This window comes from Xiphias gladius, chromosome 10 (genome assembly GCF_016859285.1).
Source record: "Xiphias gladius isolate SHS-SW01 ecotype Sanya breed wild chromosome 10, ASM1685928v1, whole genome shotgun sequence".
NCBI lineage: Eukaryota > Metazoa > Chordata > Actinopteri > Istiophoriformes > Xiphiidae > Xiphias > Xiphias gladius.
In genome coordinates this window covers 25,812,563-25,835,036 of record NC_053409.1, presented here as the reverse complement: position 1 = coordinate 25,835,036, position 22,474 = coordinate 25,812,563, and the positions used below count along the sequence as shown (strand labels likewise).

At 41.7% G+C, this 22,474-nt stretch overlaps 1 protein-coding gene across 1 annotated transcript in view; it reads right to left on the bottom strand.

Annotated features, from left to right (window-relative positions):
* Positions 1-22,474, bottom strand: part of akap6 (A kinase (PRKA) anchor protein 6) — a 190,619-nt gene that overhangs the window by 23,954 nt on the left and 144,191 nt on the right. The window contains exons 16-17 of the mRNA XM_040137439.1: positions 21,764-22,024; positions 391-474 (exon numbers count right to left, since the gene is read on the bottom strand). Coding sequence (XP_039993373.1) covers positions 391-474; positions 21,764-22,024 — 345 coding nt within the window. The remainder of the gene's footprint in view (positions 1-390; positions 475-21,763; positions 22,025-22,474) is intronic.

Genomic DNA, 22,474 nt, shown 5'->3' with positions numbered 1-22,474 from the left:
GTTCATAATTTTAAGAATGTACATCAATATAATTTCTCTCTCAAATAACCCTCTAAGAAAAAAACTCAAAAATCAAGCTAATATTAACATTTTGGAAACTGTGGCATGTTGTAACACGTTCTTCTTGAAAATAAACCAACTAAATTATCAAAAATGTACTGAATTCATTTCCGTGAGCAAGGCACTTTTTGTGCCTCTGTTTTTTCCTCTGCTGGTGCCAGTTAGAATTCCTTGTCTTTGGATTATGGGAGAGGGTCAGGTCTTTGGAGCTGTAAAGGTCAAGTCCGAGTGAGGTTTATCATTGGTGATGAAGCCAAAGTCGAGTTGAAAGTCTTTGATCTTGTCGTGTCAACTGCGCTGTAATCAAATTTTGGGGTTTCTTTTACCCACCTGACTCTGTTGCAGCAGCTTCTGGCAGAGCTTCAGAACAGAGGCGACTCCTCTGCGTCGGGCTCGCACCTCCGAACACAGCGACTGGTGGGGAACAAGAAGGAGAAAAGCGAGAAGGAAGAAGTGAGGTCAGCAAAATGCGGCAAACATGATCAAAATGTAAACACAGCAATGAGCCTGCTCATTTTAACATAATGAAACATTCTCCACTTCAGTCCACCACAGTCCCCAGTAACAAAGCGGGAGATTAAAGGGAAATTCTGCTTTATTACAGATTGTGTTTTGTGCTTATAGTTTTGGCCATAATTCCTATCAGTTACGACAACAATGTACTCAACAAGGTCACAGCCTGAGATCTGGGACATCGGTTAAAAGATGTCTAATAGGTCAGAATCCGGAGAAGTCACTCATTCAAGCAACAACTTACATCTCTGACCTATTAAGGCACCACATGGTCTACCCATGTGATCATCTGAACGGTTTCCTGACCTACGGGACTTTGTCTGGACTCTGTCGTAGCGATGTCTGTGTGTTCACAGATCTCAGCAATGAATTTGTTGAATACATTGTCATTATTACTGATAGAAATTATGGAAAAAACTCTGAAAATGAGACCCAGGTTGTAATAAACCAATAGTAAAAAACAAACAAACAAACAAACAAAAAAAACAACAAGAACAAACAGGAGCCAAATTAGTTTTTATTTATTTATTCAATTTTCCACAGCTCAGTGTAGTAATATTCAGGTCATTCTAAGTAGTTTATTAGCATACAGTCAAACTCAGCACACAGATCCTTCATCAGCAGTAACAGTGCATAAAATAAATGACAACAGCCAATATTCCCCCCTCTCCTTCCCTCTCTGTTCCTGTCTAATAAATGCAAAGAAGAGAGGGAAAAAAAGGAAACACAAGGATTGGCAGTGCCTATTATAAATCACTATATGCTGATGAGTTTCCACACGCAAAGGTCAGCGAGTGTGTGTGTTTGCATGTTTGAATGTTTACACATGCATGCATGTGCACGAGTGTGTGGAAGTGGGTGTGTGTGCAAACATATGCATGTATTTCTGCGTGTGTGTGTGTGTGTGTGTGTGTGTGTGTGTGTGTGTGAGTGTGTGTGCCACAGAGAATAGAGGGGACAGCCTTACTCTTCTGCGGCAGGGACCAAACACGTCCAAGCCCCAAACTATTTATGCTAATCCTGCTCGCTCGCTGAAAAGCACTTCCTTTACATTTTCTTTACATTTTTCCAATAAATATTAAACACTATTACAATGAAATGGGATTCTCTCTCTCTCTCTCGCATGCACAAACACACACTCACTCTCTCTCTCTCTCTGCCTCTTCCTCACACACACTCAACTCTTCTTCTTCTGTCTTTCATCTCCTCTTTCTTGCTCTCTTCAGTTTAGCATATTTGTGGCTCGCCTTGCTGTCTAAACAGGAGATGGGGATGCAGAAGACAGCAGACAGGATCAAGAGGACAAGCCTGGTGTGTGTTTGTGGGGTTGCAGATAAATTTATTCCAAACAGGAGGTGTGTATTACATTGAAGGAGGAGGCTCTGAACAACAACAAAACGACTGAGTGATCCTCTCTCTGCACCAAATAACTGCAGCAGACAGCGTGGAGGAAGCACAGGAAGATGAATTTAACTAGATTGAATCTGGAGCAATAACTCAACATGTTAGAGTCAGAGGACGATGGTCATAACTCTAAAATCTGCTCTACAAAGTATGGGTCAATAACAGAGTGTCTAACATATTGACTGAGAAATATTTTTACATATGCGTCTCATCAGATTTATTAGGAATACGAGCTGCCAACGTGAAAAAGTTCTTCACACCAGCCTTCGAGTGGTGAAGATAAATCAGATGTGGGACATTTTTTCAGGAGCTGATTTCGTCCACTTCGACATTGCGGTCGGCAACCAAGCCAACAAATAACAGCAATTAAACAGTCTGGCATTTCGGCCATGTTTGTCAGTTGTCTGTCTCACACGTCTGATTCACTTCATGCGTAACCGTGACCCCAAGTGTAGTTTTAGACAAGTTTATTTTCTTCTGACTGAGCGCATAACTAGATTTAATTTGTGTTGTGGTTCGATTATAGTGCACAGCAGCTCGGTGGCGCAGACACTGACAGAGCACGGAGGCTGCTGCTGTGCTTTTGACGTCCTTTTTTCACTGCCGTGAGGTGATTCAGATACATCTGGTGATGTGCTCAATAATGGCTGTTCCTCCTGGTTGGATTAAAGATGGGAAAGTCATCTTCCTATGCCAGAGCCAGAAAAACTGGAGACGGAAAAATGGCTACAGGAATAAGCGTGGATAAGATGAATGCAGCTGTGCAGGTTGTTTTAAGCCAATTTATAATTGATATAAATAACAACTATGCTACAATCTATGAACAATCAACGCAATTCTTCAACTGTTGCATTAAAGTTAACTTCTAGCAGCTGCTACGGGACGGATATGTCACCTTGCAACGACTCTAATGCCAGGCGAAGTAGCAGTTCAGTCTGTTCTTTCAGCTGGTTAAAGGCACCATGTGGAGTTTCTGACCACTGGTAGCACTGAAATGTTTTTATGACGGGGTGTTTTGGTTGTATCTCATGCACAAGCACAAGCACACTGTCAGCCCAACACACACTCGTGCGTGACACTTCTGTGTTATTCCGCTGATGTACACAATTCAGGTTATGAAATATCCAAATATTCAGCTTAGCAAATGTTTTATTAGGGAGTTAATGCATTCAGAACACGAGTTAGGCCTCAAGGAAATACACAGTAAGTGTTTCTGAGAAACAGGCTTACAAGAAAACTCCATGGGGGTACGATGAGAAGACAGATTTGAAGTGTTTTTTGTCTTTTGTCTATAAAAAAGCATCTTAAAAACTAACTTTCAGTGGATATGACCAGTAGAAATACTGATAAAGATCACTTTCATCATCATTATCAGTATTATGATTGAAGTTTGGTCAGCTTCGGATAGAAAAAGTCTTTTCTCTGAGAGTTTATTTTTAGACAGAGGAGAACTAGAGAATCCTAAGTCTCAATTGTTTCTGCACTGCTGGTTTTTATGCACTGATCCCTTTTTCTTTCTTTCCCTCCTCTCGCGCTCTCTCTCTTTCTCTGGCCAGTCGAGCCTGGCTGGGCCCATATTGACTCAGAGGGCTCTACAGACACAGTCGGACAAATATTTGCTAAAAGGCTTTCCTTCCAAAATACATGGAAAGCTGTGGAGTGGCTGCAGAGGAAGAAAAAGAGGTGGAGGATGTAGAACAGAAAAGCCAAAAACAAGTGTGGGATAGGTTGAAGTAGAGGAACAGGAGAGGTACTAAGAACAGAGGGAGAGAAGAGAGATAAAGATTAAAGTGACTTAAAACAAAACAGTGAGATACCACTGAGAAAGGGAGAAAAGGACAGAGGCAACAAGAAAGACAGACAGGAAATGAAAAAGATCAAACGGAGAAACTGCTGATTTATTTACATGTGAAACTGGGAAATCAGAGTGAAGATCCGACTGCGATTCCGACAAACTTTGAAGCTGCCTTTCATGAATAACTTCTCGATTTCGCATCTGCTTTGTGCAGATGCTGTGTTGCTTCTTTGACCTGTGACTTCCTGCAACATTTTGCAGCTGAGTGTGAAGGGACGAGCGTCAGCACCTTGGAGTTTCTGAGGCCCAGAAAAGAGTGGATGACTCATTTTAGGCTGGGATGGAGCTTTCACAAAATGATGCATTGTTGCCTTTTAGTGCTGGTCTTGTTCATGTTCACACTGACTTTTTAGCAAAGCAAGAGGTGTAAACATGAAATCACATGATTGACTGATGGCTCATTGACTGGACCGTTTTGTTGAGGTCATCCTACATCAACAAGCTACATGGACACAAGTGGGGAAATCGAATTCTGGTGACTGACAGCAAGTCACGCACAACTTTACCGCTTCTTATGTGTGTGTTGATGTTCTCTGGTATCGCAGAGTTTCAGGAACGGATGAAAGAAAAATGCTGTAAAGTGAGGATGCTTTCAAAAATAATGCCACAATTTTTTTTTTTTTTTAATCAATTAACTTCATCCAAAGTGCAGTAACCAGAAAAAAACCTAGGTCAAATCAGTATTTGCTGTGTACACCTGCACACAGTTTTTCAAGGTACAGGGCAGGTAGGTTTTTCCAAGCATCTTGGAGAACCTGACACAGTTCTTCTGCGGATTCGGTCTGTCTCAGTGTCTTCTGTCTCTTCATGTGGTCCCAGACTGACTCCATTATATTGAGATCAGGGATCTTTGGGGACCAGACCATCTGTTGCAGGACTCTTTGTTCCTCTTTTATCTGAATATAGGTTTTTATGACTCCGGCTGTGTGTTTGGGCTCGTTGTCCTGCTGAGAGAAATTGGGACCAATCAGACGCCTCCTGATGGGATGGCATGAGAATACTGCATAAACATTTGAAGTGCCTAAAACGTCTGCACAGTACGGTATGTTACTCATACAGATCCCTTCCAGGCCGGTTTAGTCTGCGTTAGAGTTCCACTGACAGCTTTCCAGTCATCTTAACCAAACCAAAGGGGTAAATGCACCAGAGTTTGTCAAACCAGAACCAAACAGGTTACGTGTAAGTCTAAGTATTCTGGGGTCTTGTTTTTGGGTGAGAGTAAGATGGAGCATGAGATCAGGTGAAGTGGTGGGCAATCAACCTTAATGCCAGCGTCGTACCGGACTGTGCCGAAAAAGGAGCTCAACTTTAGAGTGAAGCTCGCTGTTGATACAAACCAAAAAAAGATGTCCTTGGCTCATTCTTAAAGACACAGAGAGGAGCTCAGACATCCAGAAGGAGCTCTGAGTAGAAACACTGCTCCTTCATGTTGAAAGCATCTGATCAGGATTCCTCCTGATCGCAGCCTCCTCCTGCGGCAGACCAAGAACACACTGGAGGGATTACGTATACGCATCCCTCTGTAATAGCTGGAGAAGTTGCTAGGAAGGAGACCGTCTGGAGACCGTCTCACTTAGCCTGATGGCCGCCATCATGAGCAGCCTAAAATGGAGGGAGGGCTTCACTGTTTTTAGTTGAACAAACCAGGGGTTGTTAGAGTTGTATTTTTATCCCTATAAAAGGGCTTAACAAGAACCAACGATACTCCAAGAACAATGACAAGAACTTTCATTTCTCTCCGGAGGTAACGTTGTTTCTGTCTTCTTTGTACATCTCTACGTGTTCAAGGTCAACCAACAGGAGAGCCAAAAAAAAAAACAGCGATGTCTTTATCCCCTCATTTGTTTTCTCTCTCTCTCTCCCTCTCCCTCTCTCTTTCTATTCATGTATTTCTGTCTGTCACTCAACCCTCTTTCAGTAAGGGTGACCGAATCGGGATAAACAAAACCAAGAGGATCTGCTCTTCTCTTTCTCTAATTCCCCCTTCACCCTGTCTTTCTTTCTCCTTCTTGTCTCTCTCAAGCTCAATCTCTCTCTCCCCCTACATGCCCCTCTATCTCTCTCATTCTTAAATCTCCCTCTCCTAAAAACAAAATCCTCTTAACTCTCCTCCACCTCCTCATCTCCACAATCTAATTACCGAGACCTGCCGTGAAGAGAGGGATGTAGGGAACGATGGAGAGAGAGAAGGGAGGCAGGGAGGAAGGAAAAGACAGATAGATGAGAGTGGAGGTTGTTAGCGTGGTTGCTATGTCAGTGTTTTTCATGACAATAAAGGACTTTGAAACGAGAGAGAGACACAAGACTGGGACTAAGTAACGTTTGAAATTTTTTATGATAGTGTCGATACTATACCTGAGTGCAGGTACTGAAATCAAAACGATTCAGTGACGTTGAATCAAAACTCTTTTTGTCATTTCAATAAAGAAGCCTAAGATCTCAAATATTAGCTTCCAACCGCAAGCAGCTGTGCAACAATTTCACCCTGAATAAAATAAATCAGAAACTATCCAGTTAATGAATACTAGTATACAAATCCGACAAGATATTCAGTGCTATCTTTCAGCAGTTGAAGGTTTTCAATATTTGGTGCTACACATTTCACTTGGTGCGAAAAAAGTATCAGAGTTTGACACACGGCCTTAGACATGACAACTGTGGGGAGATGGAAAAGAAAGTTATGAGAAAAAGAAAGTTACAAACGGCCTGAGGAAGTGAGATAGAGAGAAAAAAGAAATAAAAATTGAAACACTGTGAAAATGAGAAAGAGAGCTTTCCTCCAAACTAATCATGTTGTGTCATTTAGACGATTGTGATGATATCTCCCACTTGGTGTAAAGAACCAAAAAAGTGTCGTCAAACCAGTGGCGCAATGGCTGCTAGTATTCAAGCTAATACACACGGTCTGTCCGTGTCTGGTTTCACCTCTTAAGGCAGATACACAAAAATATGCAAAACACCTTTGCAACGTAAATTACATATTTCTACGGTTTACCTTGTTAAAATAAAATGGTTGCCACTGTGATAACTTTCCAGCTGTAAAATCCTGTGTCAGTTTTTAAACCACTGTGCAGTGTTTTGATGTCTATTACGCCTTCGCACTCATGGATCTGTCACACAAACTGGACTTCCTGGATCATATAATACCTGAAGCGACATGGCCCGACCAATGCAGCCCTTTGTGTTACATTAACACAGGTAATGCACTTTTATACGAGTCAAAAGTGAGGGAAAGATTGAGAAAGTGAAAAACAGAAAGAAAAAAAAGAAAAGAAAGGAAGACGGGAGAAAGAGGAAAAGAAAAGGAGAAAAACAGAGAGGCAGTGAAACCTGAGAAGGACGGCAATGGAGAGGGACAACGACGGTGAAAGACAGTGTCCGAATAACAGAGGAAAAAAACGGGCGAAAAGAGAAAAAGAAAGAAAAGAGTGAGAGAAACATATGAAACAGCAATGCTGAGAAAGGAAAACAACTGAGAGAAGGGACGAGAAGGATAGAAGACAAGGACAAACTGTAAAGTTAGGAGAGACAGAAATGAAGAGAGACAGGGACAGAGAGAGAGAGGAGGAGAATTTTGGCTGCTTGCACGGTGACCCAGTGGATATTTCAATCAATTACCATTAATTAGAAATCTCTGATTAATTCTATTTGTTGATTAAGTCAATTAAAACCACAAGCACTCGTTATCGCAGGAGCCTAATGAATTCCTGTCGACAATTTTCTCCCACACACATATTCCCTCTGCTGCTGCTAATACTGCCTACAGCTACTCAAACTTTGTCGTTTGGCATACTCTTCCTCATCTCTCTCTCTTTTCTCTCCTCTCTCCTCGTCTGACATTTCTTTCTTCCTTCCTGCACTGTTTCACTCCTGCTTTCTCCCGTCTTGCCTCCATGTTATCCTCTTTGCTTTCATTCCTTTACTTGCTATCTCCTGATTACTTGTTAATTTCTTTGTTCTATTTTAATTTCTTCTGTCTGTCCAGCTGAATGTATAAAATACAAGCGTTACAGTATAATCACATTCCGCAGCAGAGGTTTGTTCCAGACCACCTTTCCAGCGGTCTTTGAGCCAGAGGGCTTTTCAAAGTTCCCCTTATTCAGAGTTCGGAAGCAAAAATCCTCCGCTCGCAACCTTGTCCTCTAACCTCAAGGCTGGGGATTCCTAAACTGGGGTCCAGAGATCTCACATTGGTTCTAGGTACACTAAACAAGGTTGTACATCAAAGCCACCACCTCCCTCTTAAGATTTTAAGTCTTGTTTTGGAGTAAAACCTTTTGGGTCCCGGTAAAATACCCGCGAAGGGCATGAAATTAAGTAAAAGGAATAAAACATCCAGGGAAAAAGCTTTCATTTTTCCTGTTAACACACTGTATTTGTGAGAAATGCCATCATTTTGTGGTTTTGTCTAATAAGTTCTGATGTTTTATAAACTTAGAACTTAAATAAATAAATTGCAAAATTGATTTATTTAGTTGTATTTTTGTTGCCTATATATCACTACTTTTTTTAAAAAAAAACACACCACAAATGTGTGTATATGAATAGCAGAGAGTGTCGGTATTTCAAGAATATTAGAACCATGCTGATGGGACACTCTGAGCTTCAGTGCTGTCAGGAAATGTACTTATGGTGCAAAATGGAAAAAAGGACAATTTTCTGTATTTCTATTTGAGATGTTCAGAGATTTACCGCTGCCGTTCCCGCCACGCTTTGGATGAACTTAAAGAAAACAAATCGAACAAAGAGTATATGTTGTCGGCTTCGCCTCGGGGCCCTGTTCATTCTGCCTGCATTTCTTTACATTTGGTGATTCTGCAACATGTAAAGATGTGCTTCACTGGCTGCTAGCAGTTGTGGTTTGCGCTGTACCCACGGCTACTGACTTCTGCTTCTGCCTTGCCACCCTGCTCTCTCTGCTTTGCTTTACAGGGAAGGATTAATATTACTGTACACACTGACATTATAAAACCAGCTATCTATATTTTCATCTGAAGCCCTTTCTGCGTCTCCATTTTTGATCTCATTTTCTCATACCCTTCAGTCCTCATTCTCATCCTCATATAATGAGCCTCTGTGTCTGGGACAGATTACCACAACACACACACACACACAAACACACACACAAACTGGTGCGAGTTCGGGATACTTGTGAGGACACTCTACTGACTTACATTTGTCCCCCTGAGGATTTTCCTATCCATAACCCAGTCGTTTCAATTCCAGCCTTAACCCCCAAAACCGAGTCTTAATCTTGCAATAAACAGTAAACTTTGAGGGGAACTGGGCAAGTCCCCACAACCTGATTGTGTAAACAGATTGTTGTCCTCACAAAATAATGAATGCAGAGCTCAATCATGACATTCTGGGAAAACTGGAATCGTTTCTATGGCAACACAACTACATAAACAACATTCAGTCAGAAAGGCAGCTTGTTGAGGTAATTCCTAAAACTTCTAAGTGAAATTAATAGTTTGTGTGCACACACACACACACACACACACACACACACACGCACACACACACACACACACGCACGCACGCACACACACGCACGCACACACACACACACACACACACACACACACACACACACACACACACACACAAATTTCATGTTCCAAAAACTAGTCATTCCCACAACACACACACAGCCTGTTTCGGCCATTCCCACAAGAAAACAGTGCAATACAAAACACTCACATCTTGTTTAGTCGTTCCTACAACACAGCCAACATCCTACACTGCTCACACACTTACACCATCCACCCATAATGCTTCTCTTCCCTCTATATGCCTTAAGTGTCCCTCCCTCTCTCTCTCTCTCTCTTCTATCTTCTGATAGGAACCAATTAGTCCCCATTGTCCTCTCTCCCAGTAAAAGAGCATTATGGGAATTCCCCCCACTTAACACCTTTCCTTTTCTAAACAGGCACCCAATTAGACGCCTAAAGGACAAAGACACAGAGGACAAGTGGGGGCCTCGAGGGGCGGGGACGGAGGGACGGCGGGGTGAGGTGTGTGTGTGTGATGTTGAATGCCCCTCTCAGTTCAGTCCAGGATTTTCAGGCCGTCGGAGAAAAGCTGAATAAAACACTGTTGATTGCACAATTTAAAAGGATAACAATGATGTTATTTTATCACTTCGTTATTACAAACAAGTTGCCTGAAGACGTCGAAACTCACACTGAATGTCTCCTTCTCACAAGCATCGTGTGCGTCTCCAAAGCCTGATATCTCTTGTTTCTCTGAGCCACGGAGCTCCACTGTTTCCAGAAACGATTAAAACACATCAGTGAGTCACACTGTTGCACCGGGCGACATGTTCCTTCATTACTGGTTTATTTTGACTCAGTTCCACACCCACCGCCCCGCTGCCACAAACGCTCGCTTCAGCACCAAGTGTGGATTAATCCGCGGCTGAAAATAGTCCCCAACAAATGCGCTAGCTCCTCCTGTTTGTTGGATGAACTGTTCCCAGCTGTTTTAGGAAATCACTGAGCCTTTTTAAAAATGAAACTATATAATTTGTGAGGCGTTGTTACAGATTAATGTCTCCAGTAGGAACCAAAGGGCTTTGGACTGAGAGCCCCAGGCAGGGTAGAGAAGTCAGACAGTGTTGAGACGGACCAACACATTGTTGGTTTGAGTCTGCACATGGGATTTTGTTGACAATGAGAGAAACATGTAGACTTATGCCAGCCTTGCTGGCCCCCACGTAACACACATCGAACGTGTCAAAGGTACAGCTGCCAGGTAACGCCGATCCATAAAGCTCGTGTATTAAAAGTGCTGCTTTCCAGGAGAACTGACGAGGAACATTGCTGAGACATGGCACATTGGTGTATCCTGATGAGCTGATGCTTGTCATTATGTCCCCACTGTGTGTTGCCCTTTGGGAAAAAGCCATGCCGTTGCAATGGGTGACATATTCATGTTTTTATGATCTATAAAACATGATATTCCCTACACTTATATGAATAGTACATACTATAAATGTCAGGTTGTGTTTTTGAAGCAGAATATGTCGTAAGTTTAAAGGATCCAGACTTCAAAGTTTTTTCATGCTGTCAACTAAAAATCTCAATGACGGTCTCGTCTTTAAAGGATATATCTGAAGTTGTTTGATAAAGTGCCATTTATAATTTTCTAAGACTTCAATCAAATTGGCCACACAACATTATGGAATGAAACTTGATGCTGTGCCTCCACCAACTCGAACGAAGTTGGCATTATCCAGGCTTTTAGAGAATTTCACTGAAAATGGAAGCAGACGGTAAAGTAAGAGGCTTCTCTCCCAACACTTTACTGCTGTGTTTGATAAAAAACTGGTAACCCATATACATCAAAATATCAATCCAGTACTCCGACAAAGTGAGAGCTTGACTCCAAATTCATTTTTTTGTATTTTCCCGTGTGCAACTTGTGATAAGGTCAGAGGTCATTGGTCACGTAGTACTATTATAACCAACTAAAAATCATAGAGAAAGACTCTTCTTATAACCTTAGATCTTGCCTCAATCACCAAATTTTGATGTTTTTCTTCATTTTAAAAGTGAATCCACCAATTGTGTCTGTACAGCCATGGTTACAGTGCAAACAGGAACTGATAGGAGCCGATGCAGCATTATTTTTTTTATAGTAAACGCTGAAAAAGACCATGAGGTGTGTTTGAAAGCCGAAGGAAGAGCTAGTAGGTTTGACCGTTTTGGACATACAGGCAAAAAACCCAAAAGATTTTATATTGCATATGATAAAAGCTGTCCCACAACACTTATAGTGCCATTGACATAACAACTGATGGTATTCCTAGGCAGTCTAATGGTGAAAATAACAATGAATGGTGAAAGATAAGATAAAAGATAATTCGTAACTAATCAGGCCCGGAGCAAAGGCAGCATCCAGGATTTGAAGGGTCAAACAAAAAATTCTTTAAGATGATCAGCTGCTTGATTAAAGAAAACATTTGCTTTGAAAAACATCTCAGAGACTCTCATGTGAGAGTCAAAATGGATCACTGCTGACATTAAGTCTTATTGATTATTGCAAGTTATTAGCTGAAGTCCTTTTGCCCGCTCGACACGCGGCAACATTTTAGGGATGAAAGCTTTACTCTTAAAATATTCAGCAGCAGTAAACAAATGGAGGATATATGAAGTCTTTGTGAGTGAAAGCATTTACTGTTCTCACTAATGCAGCAGAGCGAACACGCCGCGGTGAGTTAAAACGCTGCTATCAATAAAATTCAATCTCCTTCTGTCTGCATGCATTTCTCTGTATATTCGTCTTTTCAACTCTTTCCATCATCCATCTTTTTCTTCCACCCTTTCTGCATCTCACTTTACAGGCCGTTCTCTCTTTCCCTGTTCGTCTCTCTTTTTCTTTTTGTCTCTGTCCCTCCTCTATAGTCCTTCCATCTGTCTAATTTTTTCCACCTTAGTACCCTCAGTCATTCCTACTCTTCCTCTTTCTTTACTACTATCTTCTCTATCTCCATTTTTCACCCTGTCTCTTATCCATTGTTTTGTCTCTCTGTCTTTTCCTGCTATTACTGCAGATGAAAGTGGTTTTCTCCTCCGTCTCTATTTGTCTCTCTCCTTACTGATGTCTCCAGGGATGTTTTTTGTTTTCTATCAAAGGTATCACTGAACTGAAATAAAGGTTAGGCTCTGAGTCGGTCAAACATCTGGATATCATAACGCAAGTTAGGCCTTTTATCTCCCCTACTTCCTCTGTTCAAAACTCTAACACTCAGTGGTTTTGTTTGTCTTCATGTTAGCTAGGTAGCAGTAACAAGAACACAGCACACTGTTGCTGTGTAGTGAAAACCATTTATCTTCAAATTCAAGTAGAATTCTTGTAAGTAAGTCAAATTAAGGACTAGGTGTTCCTTTATGGGTAAGGGAAGAAAATTCCCTTACTTCTTCACTAAATAAACCATTAAAAAACCCATTGGATAATCTGAAAAAAGGTATCGTCACTAAGGTGAAAACAAGACACTTAGCTTGTGAAAAGTTGATATTTTTGGAAACACAAATAAACATGGTTTTTCCACAGGCCAGTGATGACATGCAGATCAACTACTGTATGCATAGACGTACTCCAGGTGACCTTATGTGCTCATGACCCGCTTTGGTAATGATCAGTATCCTGTTGTGGACACGACAGGGAGCGATGAGCAGAGATGTGACGGAGGCAAACGACAGCAAGTTTAAGGTCTGAAAAAACTGCACAAGTAGCCTATCAGGAATGTTTACTGTACTTTTTTGGCCAAAAACTATTGATTTTTGATTACGGTAATGGTTTTTCCCAGAAAGCTAAATCAGAAAGACGTCAAAAAGAAACATATTTTTGTGTGTTTTTCTTTTTCTTTCTTATCACTTTATTTCATCTCATGAGTTGTTAGGTTTATCAGGTTGGCAACTGCTGGCCTAGGAAAACACCAGCTAGTGCAAGACAATTTTTTGACACCAAATCTACTTTTACAAGTCAGTCCTACGGATGCTCAATGCACACGTCATCGATAAATACCAGACCGTCATGCAGCATCATTGATTAAAACTGCTGGTTGCGGCTTCATGACCCGTGGCGAGCTTGCGATGAAGGCTTAACGCTACGTGTGAAGAAAACTGTTGTTTTGCACCTACTTCTCCAAGATTATGCAGGTGATGTACACCTGTTGCTTGAAATCTGCGTTTGAACCAGTATTTTGTTCATGATGGGATGGCAATGCTCCACACTGACGTCCACTCCATGGCACAGAGGCGCCACTGAGTCAGGCTGAATTATGCTGAATGAAGGAAAAATGTCATCAAGTTATCTGGTTATGAAAAGATCAAAATCCAAATGACGACAAATGGCTCAGAATGTTTCCAACTTTCCTTCTTGTTTCCTTCTGACCTTTATTCTTTTCTTTCTCTGTTCCTCTTCTTCTCTCATGTTGTCCCTCTTTCCTTACAAGCTCCCTCTTCTGTCTCCATCATTCTCTCCATCTTTCTGTTTGTTTCTTTTGACTTTTTAGCTGATTAAATAAGTGTTTTCTTGTCCTTTTCTATTTTCATCTTTCTTTTTCTCATCGTCCACCTCCTGTCTTTTTTATCTCTCCTGTCTGCTCTTTTCTTCTCTCTCCTTCTCACTCTTTGCAACCGTCTCTCTCTGCTTCCTCTCGTTTTCTGAGCTTTCTCCTGCTTCTGTCTCTATTCTGTGTTTTTATTCACTCTGTCTCTACTCCTTTAGCAGATGAAAGAGCCGAGTGTTTTCTTCTCCTCCCAAGCAGATGAAGATGAAAGTCTGATCTGTTTGTTGATGCCGTTACCGTGGCAACGTCTCACCTGTTTACTAGCCTTCAACCCCTAACGAGCAACTCTTAACGAGAAAACACCTCTTCAAAACACCAACGACCGTACACACACCAAACACACTCACACACCAAAGCGAGAAATAAACACAAACAGAGCTACAACCAAGAAACACACACAGACGGGCATAATCAAAAGGCACAAACACACACACACACACACACACACAGACAGCAGCCTGTGTTCTTGGCAGGGAGTCGGCGGATCTTTAATCCTCATCATGCAGCAGGTATTGATATCAGAGCTGCGCTGTCACCTTCTATTAGCTGTCTGAGAGATGCTGAGGGGGTGGTTCATATACTGTACTATGGGCAGAGTATAGAGTGTATGAAAGTCACTGTACACAGAAGTCACAAAGGTCACTGCACCCAGAGTGGCAGACATGCAGACAAACATTCAGCATACGCCAGACACATTCACATGATCCAAAAGAAAAGAGAAAAGGAAATGCCGTTGGGGAACCAACTAGACAAATGGATTCAGAAAAAATTCAGGCCTCGGTTTTACAGACCCCTGACGTCGAAAAAAGAGGAGAAGCAAATGGATTAGAGACATTTAGAATTCGGCGGAGAAACTCAAGTCTCCGGTAGAGTGAGGGATTTAGGGCTGACAGGTATAAGGGAAAAGTGGTGAAATCAACAGCCACAGTATCAGACCTTCAGAACTGCGTGCCCCTACTGACACTCCTGTGTCAAAATAAGGTATACGAGTATGGGTGGGTTTAAGACTTACAAATGGCAGGTGAACTGAGGAACAGGTACACAAAGGGGGGCAGGTGAGCTCGTCTACGAGGGAGCACAAGGGAGAGGAGTTAGGATTGAGTTCTCCTGCATCGCAGCGACGGCTGGACTAGTCCTCGATATTACCACACAAATATGGAAGCTGCGCATGAATATACTGAAATTTGTTTCGGACGGTCTGAAAGATTCAGGAATTACAAACACTTGGGAAGTGTGAGGTGTATATCGGGTAGTCCCTGTCAACTCGTCATGTCACGTCCAATGGAGGGAAAACAGAATTAGGTCCTGTTTTAGGGCAGGGGGTGAGATGGGTGGGTACATGAACAGCAGGAGGTGGGCGGGGTCATGAGTCATGAACAGGAAAGGAATGGGCAGGTTCATGCTACAAACTGTGGGGAGGTTAAATCTTACAAACCGCAGGAGGAAGGAGAGCTATAAATAGAAACAACCTGGAGAGGGGGGTCATGTGTTACAAATGATGAGGAGGACCGGAGGGCAAAGAGCATGATTGGAGGGGTGCGGGGGATGAGGGGCTGTGGGTAACAAACAGTAGGGGAGGGCGGGTTCATCTACTGTCAACAGCAGGGGAGAGAGGGAGCAGCTGAACAGATAACAAGAAAGAGACAGGGAAAGAGATGAGGCGGGAACGACAGATACAGAGAAAAACACGGGTTGATACAAGTAATAAGGGAGAGAAAGAAAAAGCAGAAGAAAGAGGAGAATTGAGAGAGATAGATAAAGCAAAGAGAGATGTACACGGACACAGGGACAGACAGATAAAGAGACAGGAGGGCAGTTTATTGAGCTTCACTTCAGAAGAATGGGCTAAATGCTCACACTGATATCCACAATCTATGCTAGCATCTGTGTGTGTGTGTGTGTGTGTGTGTGTGTGTTTTCAGAGGTTGCCTCCTAACAGTGTGTGTCTGTCTGACTAAAGCAACTGGGACTTTTGAACATGAACAGTAATCCACTCCCATTCCCGAGAAAGAAAGAAAGAAAAAATGAATTTTACATTTTGGTTTTGCATGATCACAAGGTCTTTTTTTTCTGATTTTCCTAAACCCTAATCTTAAACTAACTATTACACCTTTGTCTCGTGACTGCAAACGGTTTTTAACACGGGAAAGTAATATATCAATAATGTGATCATGAGATCACAAAAGTTAAAATAAAAAGATCAGAACTTGGTTGTAATATTTATGGAAAAAAACCTATAAACTTGGTTTACTGAGCTGTTTCGCTGTCTCTCATGAGAAAAAAGTTACGTGTAATTTCAGGAAAATTTCCATTGAATTTTTGTAAATATTATATATATAAATCTCTGCGACATTTCATCCGGTTCACCGGCTCAGAGTGTGTGTTGAGTAAATGGTGCTAAACTACTATTCATTGCTTTTTGTAGTGACCGATTTATTTTATCGATTTATTTATTTTTGTGTTTGTTGCTGTGACTGATGGTGAATTTAGCTTTATATGAATTATTGTGAAGGTGTGTCATGTTTTTTTGTTTTTTGTTTTGAAAACATAAATGATCCAGAGAACTCTATAAGTTTCTACACTTTTTACGGAATAACTTAAACCCCAACCATCACTCAGAAACATGACATTTTCTTTAGTTTTTTTATTAGATTTTTGAAATACCAACGGTGTGTGTGGCAGCATCAGAAAAGAGTAATTTATTTCGAAATTAAATTTACAGGAAAACTAAAAAAATAATACGTTTTGAGAAAGCGATAAAATCGTCTAAATCATTATTCTTTGATTCATTGGATTCAACACGTGTCTTCACTTTAGTAAGTGCAGTGTTACTGAGATGTCTGCGGTGATAATATGAAATTCAGATAATTAAATAAAGGCAGAAGATGCAAGAAAACCAGCGACAGGCAACACTTAACCTTCTAGAGAGAGCCGTCAGTGTGCGTGAGATTCATTTTCATTCTCCGTATCCGTACACACTAGAGAGCAGGTGTGTATTTGTGCCTGTACCTGTGTGTGTGTGTGTGTGTGTGTGTGTGTGTGTGTGTGTGTGTGTCACACTCAGTCTATTAATTCTTGGTGTGTCCGGCCCCCAGAGCGTCTCCAGTACAATAGAGAGTCATCGGAGGCCCGGGGCCTGCTGGAGGAACGTCTGGCCGACGCCATATCTTAAAGTAGCGCTAATTCAATTAAGAGCCAGGTTGCAGACAGACAGTTGGATGGTGGTGGCGGTGGTGCAGTGAGCATGAGAGAACGGCATAGACACTGTCTCGATTCCTATTTCAACTCATGAAAAAGACATAGAGGAGGTTCCCATCACTTCTACCTCTCCTGGATATGTGGTTAACATTAGTATAAATACCATAAAGAGGATGATGACTTTTAGACTCTAACCTGCATTTGACCAGGCTGGACTGGCGAGAACGCCGGTCGGTACACGGCTGTACAGTCTTTTTACTTGACACACCACTTGTCCGTAAATAGTAAGTTAAGTAGATGTATTTCTGCTGATCTCCAGTGGTTGAACTTCTCAGCTGGCTGCAGCGATGTACAGGTGTGCTCCAAGACCCCGTAATATAACCGTCAGGTGCGGTTACAGGTAAAAACAGAGCAGAGTTCCGCAGCTCATCACTGATAGGTCTGGTTATACCAGAGGTAAAACAGACACGGAATTTTCATTCGGACGGGGCAGTGAAATACTGCTTTTAAGTCTGGTGTTAAATTAGTCTTTAGTAGGACGTTTCATGAACAGGACTTCTCATCCAACATGGAAAAACCACTAAGTGGACCTTAGTACCCCTAGTCGTATTAGCCACGCAGGTTTTGACAATTCTGTTCCTGACATTCCTCTTCCTCCCCAATGAAATGGAGGCGAATGAAAATGAAAATTTGTTTCACTGAGAAAATTGTGGACAGCTTTCATAGGAACTAATTTCTTCTGTAGAAAGAAGTTTCAATGAAAACTTTTGACAGTTTACATCTGAACTACTTTTAAAACTACATTCACCTCCACTGTATTTGGGCGGAGACAGAAATCTCAGAGGCAAACATCTCAAAACCTGGACAAATCTAAGGCGTCTGTATTGGAGACACCTCTAATGGAGAGCTAGAAGTTTGTGTTTTGACTGACAAACACTTTTGTGCAGATACTTATGTTTGTGTATGTGATTATGTTCAATTGAGCACTGGTCTTAATGCAGCAGTGTGTCTTTTTGAAATGTCTCGGTACATTAGTTTGTGTACGTGCATGTGTGTTTTATAAGTGTGTGTGTGTGTGTGTGTGTGTGTGTGTCCGTGTACCCTTGTGACCTCTGCCTACCCCTGCTGCTTTCTCATACAGCTGTACAGTAAAAAGCGGCAGCACAGACATCGAACCCATTTACGAGTCCAAACGCCAAAAACAGACAAACGATGGCTGAAATGGAGTCGACTCCTCTTAAAATGGAGCCCTTTCTCTCCATTTAGCCTCGCTCTCTCTCGCTCTCTCTATCTCTCTCCATACAAATGACTGCTATCAATATTTCCAATCTTCATTTCTCCAGAAGCTCACAGCCTCTTTCTGCCAGAAATCAATGGCTTCCCACTGAGAGCTGTGACAAAGATCAAAAGTAAGAGCGGCTCGACTCACTTTCTCCAGATAAAGTCTCATTTCTATACAGTTTCATCATTTAGGCAGCCTGTGTGCGCGCGTGAGCAAAGACGTTTGCGCGTACGTTTGTGTGAGCGTACACTGATGCATGGTTGCTGCGTTCCCATTAATACCGATCGATTTACAACTTGATAAATTCTTCCCTATCCGATTACCACGATGTCTGATGAAAATATCATCACAGTGAACAATGTGACAAGGATTTTGGTAACTTTTCGTCAAACATGAACAATCTAGTGACAATCTAATGACATGAATGAAAACTAAGTATTCCAAAAAAAAACCCTCAACAAACAAACAAACAAACAAAACTGTGACTAAAGCCTGTGGAGTTTGTTCTTCTGGTCTCACTGACCATTAGAAACAAACATCACAACCAAAATATTAGACCTGTTGGTTATGGGAACAAACAAATGATAACATCCAACCACAAGGTCACTTAATGCGAAACTGATCCGCTCTCGTAGATGTAAATTTTACAATTCTGCCTCTATGACTTGTCTTTCTGTGGTGTGACCATAACGACCCGGCGACTAACTGTGAACGAGGGACTTTTTAATCCCTGCTGAGAATGAATTTCAAACCAGAGGAAGAAGTGAAAGAGGGAAATGGTCAAAATAAAGAACGGTGTAGAAGAGGATCCAGACCAGGACCAGAAAAAACTAGCCCCTAGCTCCGACCTCTGCCCCACGACACGTAGCTGTGGGAACATGTCTGCGGTGGGCGATGCGGAGCGGCTGCAATCTAGGACTTATTCGGCAGATCGGCGCCGTCTGGGGTCCATCTTGACAACACCACATGAGCTCATGTCAGTGGAACAATATTTACAATACGAACACGGCACAGTAAAAAAAATGTACTATTAGAATGAATACACTGGCACAACGGGATCTTCTTTATGCTCTCAACAGAACAACACAGACAAAACACTATCAGCCACTTCACAGATTACATAAAATACAGGAACAGGAAACCATCTGCAAAGCTCAGGCTACCTGCAATAATTAAATGAAAAGATACTGCAAGGGGCCAGGGGAGGTGGGGTGTAAGACCTGTTTCTGCCCACCAACTACGTCTTAACATAATTGATTTTTTAAATTTTTAATATTATTTGTCCATTTTATAACTTTAATCAATAGGCCACATCGGGGAGATGAAAGGAAACGAGTTGGCGAATGACATGCCGATGCAGACGTCCCCGGCCAGACGCAAACGGGGAGCGCCGTAGTTCGAGGTCAGTGCCTCGAGCGCCTAGATCTTCAGCTCACCCTCGCCTTAACATCATTCTAACTCTAAACCCTGGAGCCAAGTCTTAACCATCAAACAGACGCCTGAGGAGACCACCACACAAAATGCCCTCGCTCTTCGGGCTTAAACTCAACTTGACGAGGACTGAGGTAACACACAGGGACACTGAACAAAATGGGACTGTTTATTATTCTATGCCCGGACAAGATTGTTAATACCTTAAATGGGGCTTTTAGAGATTCAATAAAGATTTTTACAAAATGAATGTTCGTATAAAAGTTTGTTCTCGTTATCAAAAAATCATATCGATTGATGTCGTGTGTCTTCATGGAGGTTTAAAACTTTCTGTGACTAAATTTACCGGCTTATTTCCATGTCATCTGTGCACTGTCTGTAAAAGTGTGTTTTTATGTGTGTGTTAATACAGTCATCTTTATATTTTTATACATTTATTTATGTGTGTGTGTGTGAATGTATTCCTGTGTATCTCATTTGCATATTGCATAATGCACTTCTGCGTGTACGCATTTCTATTTCTGCACGTTCGCTTGTACGACTGTGTACGTGTGTATTTGTGTGTGTGTGTGTGTTCCTGGTTGTCAGTCACACGGCGGGGCTAGGCTAATCAGCGCAGCTAGCTGTTCACTGTGTGATGTAGGCTGATTAGTATCCTGTTAGCGTCCCGTGGCTTTTAAGGCAAACTGCTGTTTCCGCTATACATCCATCGCTTCAAAACAGCCCTGCTTTCATCTGACCTCATTAACACCATGTATTACTAAACTTAGCAACAACGCACACACACGCACACACACACACACACAGCGAAGATATATTTTTTTAAAAGCTTAATGTTGATTGGCCAAAGCTTTGCCACATATTTGACTATAACAAAGGTTAGTGAAGAAAAGTGAAGTGACACTGTACACGAATATACACCCGCAACAGACACTGAATGTTATCACACACACACACATTCCCTTTAATTATTTACTGTAACTTCCTTCTATCTTGCAGTTTACAATTTCAACATACAATTTGAGTCTAACTACACCACAATTACTGTTTATACACACGCATATTGTTTTTTTCCTCAGTTAAGATATTAAAAGTGCTTAGATTCGCCACGGTAATAACATGGCAGGTATGAACTTGCAGCATGTTACCTTGTGGTCCAATCATTACTTCTATAGTCTCTGTTATCCGATAACACTACTTCAACTTCTAAGAGCTTTTTTAAACAAATAGCAGGTTTTAGTGAATGTGTTGAGTCGAAGTTTACTAAAATTAAAGTCTTGAGAACTTAGCTTTGTTAGAGGGTTAATCAGAAGTCATTTAGAAATATAATTTGGAAATATTTCTAAATACTATACTTTTGGATTATGTTTTGGAATCTGAAGGTTGTATGCATGGAAATTCAATAAACCTCATTTATGCAATTAAGTCTCATTGTTTTTTGGCGGGAGACAAAATGCTGCCCAGAAATGTTAGCGTTGAATTTATCTGCAAAACACTGATAAAATTCAGAGGTTCAGTGTTATGTTTGTAGTTATGACCATGACCATCCATGACTAACTGTATTCAAGGGGTCTAAGTTGACTAAATGTAACCAAAGCTTAACCATATGTAGTTTCCTCATCCAGATATTGCAGGTATAACCAACTGAAAAACGTTGGCAGTGAACATTCTGCAGTTACTTTAAATCTTATCGGTTTTTCAGATACATGTACATGTTGAAGAAAAATGGCCCCCTGTTCATAAGCAAAAATATCTGCATATTCCAAATATACAGTTTTTTTGGGCTGCTGGAGAGCTACTGATTGCTACTGATTACACTAAAGCTAGTCTATACACTTTGTGTTTCCGGGATCTCCTGCTTTGATATGAAAGCAGCCAGACAGGCTAAGGCTGACACGTCCAACATCGGAGGTGTCTGACTAAAAAACACTGCTTTTCCTACCTTGAAGCTCTGGAGCTGCTCTGAGGCGTCTTTGTCCTGTCTGAGGCAAGAGTTGAAGATGAGGAGCTCGGTGTCTCGCAGCCACGCCTTCAGCTCCTTAATACGAGCCTCCAGCTGCTCCAGGAGCGAGTTGGTCAGCGGGGAGAGGGCCGCGCGAGGGTTTTCCACGGTGACGCCCTGACCGCCGACAAGCAGAGAGCTCACGTTGGCTGACCGGTTCTGCTTGGAAGAACTGGGTCCTGAATGCTCTGAGAGGATTTTCTGAAAGACGAGAGAGGAGAGGAGGAAAAAAAGGAAAGAGCCACGGAGTTAGTGCGAGAACTCCTTGTTCTGTCAATATTCCATTATGCAAAGTAGCACATCAATCAATACGTACATGGCCATTAATCATTTACCCGAGGTAATGCACAGATAAATAAAAGGGACGTCGTGTACAGTATTAATTCCTAAAGTGCTGGAGGATAGTGTGGACATTAGTGTGAATTTGATGTCATTCATGTTACTGTTGTTCTTGACATTAGTAGGTCTTGTTCATGGTTGAGTGAGAGTTTTTTACTGGACTGTGTTTGCTGTTCTTCTATGACATATATGACGTCATATTTTCTGATTCTTAGGTAATATTATAACACATTTTTGACTGGACCCCAACCAGAGAGCCCTATAAACACAAATGTCTCTGACTGACTGACTGAGTGATGAAGTTACACCATT